This window comes from Garra rufa, chromosome 9, assembly GCF_049309525.1.
Source record: "Garra rufa chromosome 9, GarRuf1.0, whole genome shotgun sequence".
NCBI lineage: Eukaryota > Metazoa > Chordata > Actinopteri > Cypriniformes > Cyprinidae > Garra > Garra rufa.
The window spans coordinates 34541088-34553115 of record NC_133369.1 but is presented as its reverse complement, the minus strand read 5'-3'; the positions used below and the strand labels follow the sequence as shown (position 1 = coordinate 34553115).

Genomic DNA, 12028 nt, shown 5'->3' with positions numbered 1-12028 from the left:
TTGGTCCGTTCACACTGAAACGCAACCCCCAGAGTTTTCAAACTAAAATGGGGTCAAAAACGCCGGAGTAGTGTAAACAACAGGCATAACCGTAGGAAAGGTTCTGCATTTTAAAGGGTTCATCGGATGCCCATTGTCAACAAGTTGATATGATTCTTTAGGGTCTTAATAAAAAGTCTATAACATACTTTGGATAAAATTTGTCAATGGAAGTGCAAAACAACACCGTTTTTTGCACTTTTTACAGAGAGCCATTTCTGTGCATGTTCTTTTAAATGCTAATGAGCTCTGCTCACCCCGAAAGGATTCATAAAAACCCCTTTTACTTACTTCTTCTGTAGGTGAAGCTGGATCATGAATGATTTGTGCAAACATAAACGCATTTAGGTAGATTGGGGGCATTTCCTTCAAAAAGAAAAGTAATCCTTTGCATCTTCAGCGGCTCAAATGTCGGGAGTAAATGACGACTGCGAAACGGGTTATGATTTATAGAGATTTTTAAAACACCACTGGGTGGACTTTTTTATCATTATAGGGTTGTGTGCACACACTACCAACACACATTTATGTTCAAACAATATTTAAAAGTGAATTTTGCATCCAATGGCCCCTTTAAAATTAAAACGCACTAGTGTAAACAAAGCTTGTGTCTACATTGGATGAGAGTGGCATGATGCGATATGGCAATAGACAATAAAACCCATTTTAATCAGTGATTCTGTCTACACTGGACCTGACACAAATTACCACTAGTAAACTGATGCCCTTTCTATTTTGAGTCCAATGTAGACAGCCTTAAGCTTTTGTGGCACGACTTGACAACAACTGTCGCGTCGGGTAGGCATGGTGTTGCTGTCAGAATGTTACTTTGATAGCATAGCAATTTTATTTATTCATTTATTTTGTGTGTGTGTTTATTTATGTCCCCTTGACTTTTGAAATTAACCCAATGTTATATTGGTTCTATGAGAAACAACATTATCTGAATCTGAAGATGGCTTTTGAGACAAACTCTCTGGTAGACATTTAGCTTCCACTGTAAAGACTGTTGAATTGCGTTCCAAAAAGATCTTGTAAAACACCGCCTGACAGCATACTCCCAAAATAGTTGTGGCATAACAAGCTATAACACAAGGCCGATCCAGTCCAAAGTCCAATAAAGATATAGACGCTACCTGACATGATATGGCATGGCCTCCAATCTACTGCAAAAGTAAAAGATTCAGTGTGGAAAGTTTACATGAACAAACATGAAGCTGATCATGCTCTTCACATTTGGTGCTACACTAACAGACCACACAGACATGCCTGTGCCAAGAAAGCTGTTATATTTGTTGAGCTAATATTAAGAGACAGACCATGTGCTGCTACCAAATATGCAAAGCTTGTCTCTCATCTTTCAACATATGAGACATGGTCATTTTGTGCATTTTCACCTCTCCAAATGGAAAGTATATTCAAAGAATAAGTGTGAATAAGAATAAGTCTTAAAAGCAGTATAATTTCCAAACAACAACTGAAACATTACTTTACAGAAAATTATACACTGGAGTTATGGTTAATATGCAGGGTGTGTCTACGAGCTCCAGTGAGGATTGTGGTGGGTGTGAACAGGGAGAAGGGTGTAGAGATGCAGTGGTTAGTACAGTTGATGGACAGGATTATCTGTTGTGGGCTCTATTTTAAGCATCAGTGACAGGGAGGCTGAAATGCAAAAGCAGAAATATGAGCCGCAGTGCACTGAAGCGAACAAATGAGGTTTATGCCCATAGTGTCAATGGAAGTACTCTGGACTATGGGTTCAACAATGAGTATTCAGATCTCATGGAATTTAATCTTGCATAGCCAGACTTTTCACTATTGGCATAAGGTTGTTGGCACGCAGCATATTATTCTGCCTAAGAACCGCCTACTTAGACAGAAAGAGACTGTCTGACCAGCATGCAAAATGACCAACCACAATTCGTTTTATTTTTACATCATTTAGGGCGGAGACATTGATGACACAAAAATCACAGTCTCCGAATGGTTGAGACTGTGTGTGAATAGACTTCAAAATTGTTTAGGAGCACTTGTGCTATTTATACTGTGTGTGTGTGTGTGTGTGTGTGTGTGTGTGTGTGTGTGTGTGTGTGTGTGTGTGTGTGTGTGTGTGTGTGTGTGTGTGTGTGTGTGTGTGTGTGTGTGTGTGTGTGTGTGTGTGTGTACCTGGTATTCATCACGTTGTGGGGACCACAAGGATAGGAATACCAGTAGATTTTGACCTTGTGGGGACATTTCTCAGGTCCCCATGAGGAAACAGGCTTATAAATCATGCACAATGAGTTTTTTTGAGGAAGTAAAAGTGTGCACAATCTCCTCTGAGGGCTAGGTTTAGGTGTAGGGTAGGTGTAGGGCCATAGAAAGTACGGTTTGTACAGTATAAAAACCATTACGCCTATGGGATGTCCCCATAAAACATGTAAACCCAACATGTGTGTGTGTGTGTGTGTGTGTGTGTGTGTGTGTGTGTGTGTGTGTGTGTGTGTGTGTGTGTGTGTGTGTGTGTGTGTGTGTGTGTGTGTGTGTGTGTGTGTGTGTGTGTGTGTGTGTGTGTGTGTGTGTGTGTATACATATGTACAGAGATAGAGAGAGAGAGTGAGAGAGAGAGAGAGAGAGAGAAAGAGAGAAAGAAAGATAGAGAGAGAGAGCCACAATACTCATATTAAATGTGACCCTGGACCACAAAACCAGCCATAAGGTTAAATTTGACAAAACTGAGATGTATACATCATATGAAAGCTCAATAAATAAGCTTTCTATTGATATATGGTTTGTTAGGATAGGACAATATTTGGCCGAGATACAACTATTTGAAAATCTGGAATCTGAGGGTGCAAAAAATCTAAATACTGAGAAAATCACCTTTAAAGTTGTCCAAATTAAGTTCTTAACAATGCATATTGCTAATCAAAAATTACATTTTGATATGTTTACAGTAGGAATTTTACAAAAAATCTTCATGGAACATAATCTTTACTTAATTTCCTAATGATTTTTGGCATAAAAGAAAAATCTATAATTTTGACCCATACAATGTATTTTTGGCTATTGCTACAAATATACCCCAGCGACTTAAGACTGGTTTTGTGGTCCAGGGTCACAAATATATATCACCACAAGCCTCATCCTGGTGCAGGCACAGTTTGGCCATGTCTTTTTTAAATATAAAATAACTTAAAGAGTATCTTTAAGGAAGTATTATTGTATGTAGCATATTAAAATAGAGTCAAGTCAAGTCACCCTTATTTATATAGAGCTTTTAAAAATACAGGTTGCATCAAAGCAACTTCACAGTATTAAACAGGATAATAGTGTGTCAATCATGCAGTACCGTAAACAATTACAATTCAGTCAGTCAAATGTCTGCCAAACTTGACAATTATTAGGATATCTAAAAATGAACATTTGTATTTTGGATTAAAGCTGCCGCCTTCTTCACCCCACGCATAGAGTGAAATTCTCCGACTTGGATACAGGAAAAATAAAACAGAACTTATAACACTGGGGCTAATATGTTAGCAAACAAGCTGCTGATCGTTTTCGACTACAGTCCTTAAACTTAACTGCAAGTAAGCAAAGCTTTAACCATCCATAGCATTATGCCAGTTCCCAACGGTCCTATGATTTTCTTTCACTAAGTGAAAGCAACACTTCATAGTTTACTCGTAATATATAGTACATATATGGCCATGGGATTTTGAAATATCAGAATTTAAGCCTTACCTTTATCTCTCAGAAATGTTATTGAATCTTACAAAAGTTTTGGCTTGGGGTCCTTCACAGTAGCGTTCCACCGCACCAATAACACGGGGCTGCCCGCAGACGTGCCTGACTTTAAATCGGCGCTACTAAACACGGATATCGGCCGATGCCGATATATTAAAAAATGGCAAATATCAGCCCGATATATCGGCCGGACGATATATCGGTCGACCTCTATTATAAATATTAAAAACATCAATACAGGGGCATTTTTCACCCTCATATCTCGAATTTTGCCCCAATATAATGTATAATTTCCAAATCCTGCTTCTTTGCTGCAGCAAATAAACAATAGTAATGCAATGTGTGATATGTTTCCACTGACTACACAACAAATAACTAACACAGTACCATCACTGGTAAAATATCCTAATAACTTCCATTTCAACATTCCAAGATTTCAGAACCAAACAACTGTACTCTTCACAGGTTGTTGAAATTCAGTCTTTCTTTATCTGAATCTGATTAGAGAAATACCCTAAGTGAAACAAACTTTAAGTCATCAAATATCTCCCATTTGATAAAAATGTTTGTCCTTCAGTTTTCAATTTCAAAATAGTTTGACCTTAATGACCAAATATACATAACTCCAAACAGAGATAAGTGCAAAGACTGGCTGAATGGAATGTAAAAGTCCCTAACTAAATGTGCCTTGACTTCAGATTGTGTGTTTTGTTGTACTGTGTGCACATTGTATTCTGATGTGTCATGTATATTAGTGGAAAACAATTAATTGTAGTGCGAGATCCAGCAGGAGTAAGAATTCCTAACAGAGCAAGAAAACAATTAGCAGCTAATTAAGAGTGAGACACCCACATGCAAAAGGAAAATGTATGCATGGTGGAAAATCCTTAGACCTGTTCAGAGCTTATGAAGGAAAAAAAAAAAACAAAAAAAAACAATGGACACTAGGTGTCAAACCCTTAGGCGTCGCCAGATTACCAATTCATTCCTTTAATTTTTCAGCTGCTAACAAAGTGTTCTGATACAAGGGATCTTGTGTGTGGGCTAACAACTAAACTCACCTCATAAATAGATATTAGCATTCCTACCGCTTTTGTCCACAAAAATTCTGATATTGGAATAGAACAATGTTTTCTAGGTGGCAAAATGTCTATGGCCTGAAGGACAAATGCACTGCAGAGTTTAGCTCCAACCCTGAACAAACTCACCTACCTGTAATTTTCCAGTGATCCTGAAGACATTGGTTAGCATGCTCAGATGTGTTTGATTAAAGTTGAAGCTAAACTCTGCAGGAAAGCAAATATCAAGGACCAGATTTGAGGATCCCTCTATGGTAACATCCTAAACTCTAAAACAGCATCAACAGCTTTACAGTTCAAGTATATAGAATATAAGAATATAGAGTATAAGAATATAACAAAAGTTACTTCATTTTGAATTTCATTGGATATTCATAAACATCTGATCCATTCAACATTCTAAGAAGATAGCGGTGGGAATGCTCAACAACTGTTCAAGCTTTAAATAACCACAATCGTCCACTGCTTTAGCTATGTAATGGGGTCTGATTACATAAAAGGAAAGGGGGGTTGTGGGTAAGATCCACAAAGCAGACTGTTGTGTTGTCAGAGAGGGGACACTGGCTAACACTTAAATGGCTGCTGAGATACGTTAACATCGAAAGAAGTTTCTGTGAGAATGCAATTCCCGTGGAATTCTTTACTTCTCAAGTGAATTGACTTGGACTGAATACCAAATACAGAGTCAATTTCTGTTTAAGGTACTTAATTTTGAAGTAGAAAAGCTCAGCAAACATTCCATTCAATAAAATGGAATAATGAGCTATTGAGTCAAGAGCGGAGGTGACAAAAGGTGTGAGAGGAGGAATACAAAAGCATCACTGGCAGATGACTGGACAGTTATTTGTTTTCATTTGCTGGTTACTCTTCTCTCATGTAGCTGCTAGAACAGAGCTTTTATCCCAACAAGTCAAATGCCATGTCAACTTTTTGTTACAGAGTATTATTTTATCTGATAAAACCAAATTTCAGAATTTTCCAAAACAGAATTTGGAGTCTATGTTAGTCTGATTTTCTCATTCCACTACAGATTGTCCTGATGTTCCTGTTACCTTCACACTAATTTAATAGAGTTCAACAGGTATAAGTTGATCAAGATAGTTTAAAAAAATTAAATGGGCCCACTAGAATGCACCATAATAGATAGATAATATATTAATACAGTGGAGAGGCGGTTATAACAATTAAATTCATGAAAAAAACAGTAACATCTAGTGAGGGCTCTATATACACTCACCCTACAGGAGGTCTGATTGTAGCGTCTCCCAAATTCATCTGTCATAAACTAAATCCGCTTTGTATCAACGCAATTTACTCCTACGTCCAGGCGGGACATTGGGATTCAATTTCACACTTATTCATATAAGTGTCACCTTTAAAGAAAGAACATGAAAATATACTTTAGAAGAACAAGGATACAAACTCTTCTACAGAAAACACTGCTGACCAGAACCAAGGTGTCACGGTCATGTATTTGGAACGACTTAACCATTTACTGCGCTCCTAGATGTAGACAAGTGTTTGATGTACACACAAATATGGTAAAACAAATGAAAGCAATCAAATGTTTCACTTGTTACAAAAGAGACTACGAACATATGCAGAATAAGTTTAACGCAGCTATTAACTTACCATAAAAACGTTGTGAGTTAAATTAAAAGCAATTTCGTCACCGAAATACCACCATAATATAAAACAGTGAAATACTTACGTGGATTCGGCTTCATAGACAGGCAACAACAGCACAGGAGCTCTGAATTCTATTCTAATCCGTCCACCAGGCAGCGCCGTTCCCGCGGATTCTCGAGCCCGCGCTCAACGGCAGGCTGAGCCAGGAATTCTGTGCGCGAGAACGCGCCCGAGAGAACAAGCTGCTGGAAGTGCGTGTGCTTGACAGTAAACAGTACTGATACAGTGATACTGTCAATAAATGACTCTCACCACCTAAAAGCGTTTCTCTTGAGAACAGGTAATATTAGCGTAACTGTCAAGATGTAAATGTGACGTAATTATCAGTAGGATTCTTGTAATATCAATATGGAACTGATAACACAAGTTTTTACCATGGTAACCGTGAAGCTGCAACAAAAAGCCGCCCCTTAACATTCAAATGGTGTTTACTCCCAGCGTCCCTAGCGTTTATTATTCTTTTGCGGTCTGCCTGATTGGCTCGCCGTTAATACGTCCCGCCCCTGTCCAGCAGGATCCTCAGATCCGTTGGTCAGAACCTTGTCAACTCATGAATAAAAAAACTGTTACACTCACACTACAGAAGTGTCAGTCTATGTATGACGCATTACAGTTTTCTATTTATCCATTAAAGAACTTTAAAGATAAATATTATATAAGAAATTTAAGGACAGTACAACCCTTGTCTGCAACCACTACTTAAATAATCTAACAACTAATTCCCCAACTACTTTACTGTCTTTCTAGAATGACAGATGGGTATTTCCGCTGCACCGTAACCCTAAGAGGGCGTTGTAACACTTTTTTATCAGGAGAACATTTGTAAAAGTTAGGATAGGCTAAAAGAAGATATTTTAAGTACTGGACATGAGTAATTTTACATAGAATATGAAAACTACATAAAAGCCAATTCAAGCTAAAATGTATATACAAACAAAATGCTGTGTAAATGTGTGTGTGTTTGTGTATATTCAGTGTATTGCAGTTAAAATTGTATGCCCTTTTTCCTGCATTCTGAAATTCCTCTGTAGTAATTTCTCATTTAAAAAGGCTAATGTGAATTTCAAATTAATTAAAGTAATGATACGGAGAGCAGTGTGATTTTTTTTTTTAGAGTTAAACGTCCCGCCTCTAGGAGGTCCAGAAAATAGCACCTCCTGTGTTTTGTAAAGCTTTTTGACACACAGGATCACAAAAAAATCTCACACATTCAGCTGTCAAAACCAAGAGACATGACAGAGGACCCAAGGACTATAGCTGGTAGGTTACTACACAGTCTATTCAATGTTATTATGCTACATTTAAAACTTGTTCCCACTTAGGGCATGTTCACACTTGGCGTCTTTTTTAAAACTGCCAGCGTCTGTTTTACATTATAATCCTATGGAGTAAACAGTGTTTTCAAAAAAGCACCGCCGGCGTCTTTTTCTGCAGCTCAGATCTCTTTTCAAGTTGAAAAAAGTTAAACTTTTCTGAAGAAAACGCCCTACGTCAAGCGCTTTTTTGACAGCTGACCAATGACAAGCGAGTAGCTAGACCTGTCGTTTCCATAACAACAAGAAAAAATGGGAAAGGTGCCGTTATATAGACATTTATTTTATTGTTGTGAACCGGATGCGCCTCCCCGTTAACTTCAAAAGCCGACGTGCAGCGTTGCTAGCTTCTTGAGCCGCACATCGACATGTACAGTAGCGCCGTTGCGCTTCGAGCAACCCTTTCCCGATCCCATCTCCCCTCTTTCTCTCTCCCGCTTCCTGTCGAAATACTGTCCTATCAAATAAAAGGCAAAAATGTCAAAAAAGAAAAGAGAAAGCTTCCTCTTTCATTGACATTTCTGCACCACACATAGGCTACTGTTGCAGCTGTTGTAAAAAAGCGCGCTTGTCAACTTTTTCTTGTCAAAAAAGACGCCAAGTGTGAACACGGCCTTATAATGTACTTATATTATAGGGCAAATAGAGTTTAGTGTAGTTTTTTTTTGTCACAACAACTATTGCCATTTTAAATTATTATTTATTAAAAAGTAAACAATTTATTTTATATTATTATTTACAAGTAAACAATAAATAAACGTAAAACCAGCATTATTATGAATTTGATTTTATTATGAAAGTTCACCCAAAAAAAGAAAATCCTGTTTTCATTTACTTACCATCAAATTGTTCCAAACTTGTTTTAGTTTTTTTCTTCTGTTGAGCACAAAAGAAGATATTTTGAAGAATCTCAACTGTCTGTTACTATGGGGTTATTTTTGTTATTTATTTATTATTCAAACAAACATACTGTGCTTGAGAGTAAAACCGATTATTTTGTAATTAAAAAATAAAAGTTTGCAAAAAAGGTCTTCTTAAATCTCAAAAATGAAGAAATTGATAACAAAATTATTTGCAGTGCGTGTAAATTTTTTTACAATCTTTATTTTTCTTAAATACCGTCTGTAATTCGGTGATAACTTGAATAGAATTAGTTGAATTAGCTAACGTTACGTATTTAAATGGGTGAGCATGAGAAGAGAGACTACATAAATTCACTTGTCAGTCACTGAGTTTAAGATGTTAAATTAGTTATCTTACTCATTAACAAATTGTTGCTGGTGGCGGCCGTTGGCGGGGAAACGTAGTGGGCGTGGTCAACCGGTCACTTTAATCGAAATTGACCAATAGAAAAAGGATTTTTATCCTGGTAGATAGAGACCCCCCACTGAGATACAGTTTTACTCACAAGCAAAACCTTTCAATTCGCAAACAAAAATTTTAGACCCGCATAAAAAGACAGCAGAAAAGAGGGCAACATTTGTGGTTTCGCAATAAAAATTATTTGAAGTGCACAAAGAAAAATAAAGATTTACTCGAACCGCAAATAATTTTGTTATCAATTTCTTTATTTTTGAGATTTAAGAAGACTTTTTTTGCTAACTTTTATTTTTTAATTACAAAATAATTAGTTTTACTCTCAAACACAGTGTGTTTGTTTGAATAATAAAGACACAAAAAATAACCCCATAGGGTTTCCACCATTCTTCAAAATATATTTTTTGTGTTCAATTAGAGAGAGGTTTGGAACAATTTGAGGGTGAGTAAATGATGACAGAATTTTAATTTTTTGTGTGTGTGAACTATCCTTTTAAAGATAAAAGAAGTCATATAGGCGAATATTAAAACATCTCAAAGTCGAGCAGAAAATCATGCCTAGTCTGACCAGTAGATGTCAGTAAAGCACAAACTAAAATTCAAATTTCTACTTGTGGTGTCATTTTGTTGAGTCTACTTTCAAACCTAAAGAAACCACTGTTGTGAAGATGTTAAGATTTTATAATAAAATGTTAACATATATTATATTATATTATATTATATTATATTATATTATATTATATTATAGCTATTATAAAAAGGCAAATATAATATTGTGTGTTCTTTGTGTGCCCTCCAAGCGACAACATCAGACCATTATGGTGATTACTATGACAGTGCTGGCAATACTGGAGCACCATGCAACAATGGCAACACAAAGGAATTCAGCAAGGTTTTCCTTCCCACCCTGTACAGCATAGTTTTTATTCTTGGCTTCATCGGAAATGGCCTGGTTGTATGGGTCCTGATCAGATACCGTCAAAAATCCAACATGACAGATGTGTGCCTCTTCAACCTAGCCCTATCTGATCTTCTCTTTCTTTTGTCACTCCCTTTTTGGGCTCACAGTGCTATGGAGGAGTGGATTTTTGGCAAATTCATGTGTCATACCGTAACGGGTCTCTTCATGTTGGGTCTGTACGGAAGCATCTTCTTCATGGTCCTTATGACAGTGGATCGCTATGTTGTCATCGTCCATGCCCATAGTATCTTTTCCAGAAATCGGTCTGCAAAAATGGGTTTGGTTCTGGCCTCATTTGTATGGCTGCTCAGTCTGTTTGCATCGCTCCCTAATATTATTTTTGCCAAAGAGAAAAAGGAGGCCAAAACATCATGCGGATCTGAATTTCCTGCAGATGGCTGGAAGTCATTTACGTACCTTAAGATGAACTTCCTGAGCTTGATTATCCCTCTGGTTATTATGAGCTTTTGCTATTCACGGATCATCCCCACTCTGCTCAGCATAAAATCACAAAAAAGACATAAAGTCATCAGACTTATCCTGGCTGTGGTGGCAGTTTATTTCCTCTTCTGGACTCCATACAACATTGTCATGTTTATTTTGTACCTGCAAACGCAAGGCTACTTGCTTACTTGTGACTCGCACACTAGTTTAAGCCTTGCCATGCAATGGGTCGAAACTATAGCCTTAAGCCACTGTTGCCTTAACCCAATCATCTATGCCTTTGCCGGACAGAAGTTCAGAAGAGCAGTTCTTAAAGTCCTAAAAGAGCAGTTTCCATTGTGCTTTAGCCAGTGCACCACTTTGTCTCGACAGTTATCTGAACGCAGAAGTTCAGTCTTCACCAAATCTTCTGAATATTCCTCCACACAGATTGCTTAGAGGAAACTTATTTCCACAAAGTTACTTTCTTTCTGAGTAGCTTTTTTTAAACTCTCTAAGTTCCCCTTTTTAATGAATGTATATTGAGTTCTTGAAAATTGCCTTTGTTCTGTTTTTGTTTTTTTTCCCCAGACAATTTTGTTAACAATAATGATATATGTTAAGTGGGAAAATGCAGAAGTTGAAGCTGTTTCAAATGCGTTCCTCTCTGTGCATGTATATTGCTCATATTTTAGATATGTGACACTGAACTACAAAACCAGTCAGCAATAGCCAAAAATACATTGTATGCCAAAAATCATTAGGATGTTAAGTAAAGATCATGTTCTATAAAGATATTTGATACATTTCCTACCGTAAATATTTCAAAATTAAATTTTTAATTAATAATATGCATTGCTGAGAATTTTTTTAATACTTAGAATTTTTTTGCACCCTCAGATTCCAGATTTTCAAATAGTTGTATCTCGGCCAAATATTGTTTTATCCTAACAAACCATACATTAATGGAAAGCTTATTTATTCAGCTTGATGTATAAATCTCAATTTCAAATAATTTACTCTTATGACTGGTCCAGGATCACATATAACGATAGATAACAGATAACGATACAGATAATTTAGAAATTTATTTCATCAGGAATTTTAAATAAACCTACTGTTCGTTTTTGCATCAGGGTTACAAATTTTTTCAGTTATGACTTCTTGATGTCTTTCTTAAAGAAATGCATTTAAGCCTATATTTTAAGTTTTGCTTTTAAGGTTTTTAATGTTAAGTGCAATTTAATAAAATATTTTATGGATTCAAATTCATTGTCTTGGTGGTATGCATTCAAACTAATATACAGAACACACATTCAGTGTTACATTACTACAAAACTATTCTTACGTAAAAAAAAACAAAAAAACAAACAAAACAAAACAAAAAAAACCTTGAGGTAGTATTCCTTGAAATGCTAAGGGAACTATGACGTGCCATAATGCGTGGAGGTGGCTTTCTGTGTAGCAGTGATGGGAGG

At 36.6% G+C, this 12028-nt stretch overlaps 2 protein-coding genes across 5 annotated transcripts in view; one reads left to right on the top strand and one right to left on the bottom strand.

Annotated features, from left to right (window-relative positions):
* The window catches only part of cobl (cordon-bleu WH2 repeat protein), a 147380-nt gene extending 140720 nt beyond the window's left edge, over positions 1-6660 (bottom strand). For all 4 annotated transcript variants that reach the window (XM_073847917.1, XM_073847921.1, XM_073847918.1 and 1 more), the window contains exons 1-2: positions 6559-6660; positions 6085-6220 (exon numbers count right to left, since the gene is read on the bottom strand). In XM_073847917.1, coding sequence (XP_073704018.1) covers positions 6085-6122 — 38 coding nt within the window. In that variant the 5' untranslated portion in view covers positions 6123-6220; positions 6559-6660. The remainder of the gene's footprint in view (positions 1-6084; positions 6221-6558) is intronic.
* A 1064-nt stretch (positions 6661-7724) lies between these two features.
* LOC141342930 (C-C chemokine receptor type 5-like) lies at positions 7725-11818 on the top strand. The gene is made up of 2 exons (XM_073847510.1): positions 7725-7796; positions 9967-11818. Exons 1-2 carry the CDS (start codon positions 7769-7771, stop codon positions 11007-11009), a joined length of 1071 nt encoding a protein of 356 aa, XP_073703611.1. The 5' UTR covers positions 7725-7768; the 3' UTR covers positions 11010-11818.
* Positions 11819-12028: the final 210 nt, after the last annotated feature.

What these genes read in the sequence shown, in the direction of transcription:
- LOC141342930 (XM_073847510.1), top strand. Translation starts at nt 7,769, where the DNA reads ATGACAGAGGACCCAAGGACTATAGCTG. An exon ending in GGACCCAAGGACTATAGCTG is followed by an intron (nt 7,797 to 9,966) that starts GTAGGTTACTAC and finishes GTGCCCTCCAAG; the next exon opens with CGACAACATCAGACCATTAT.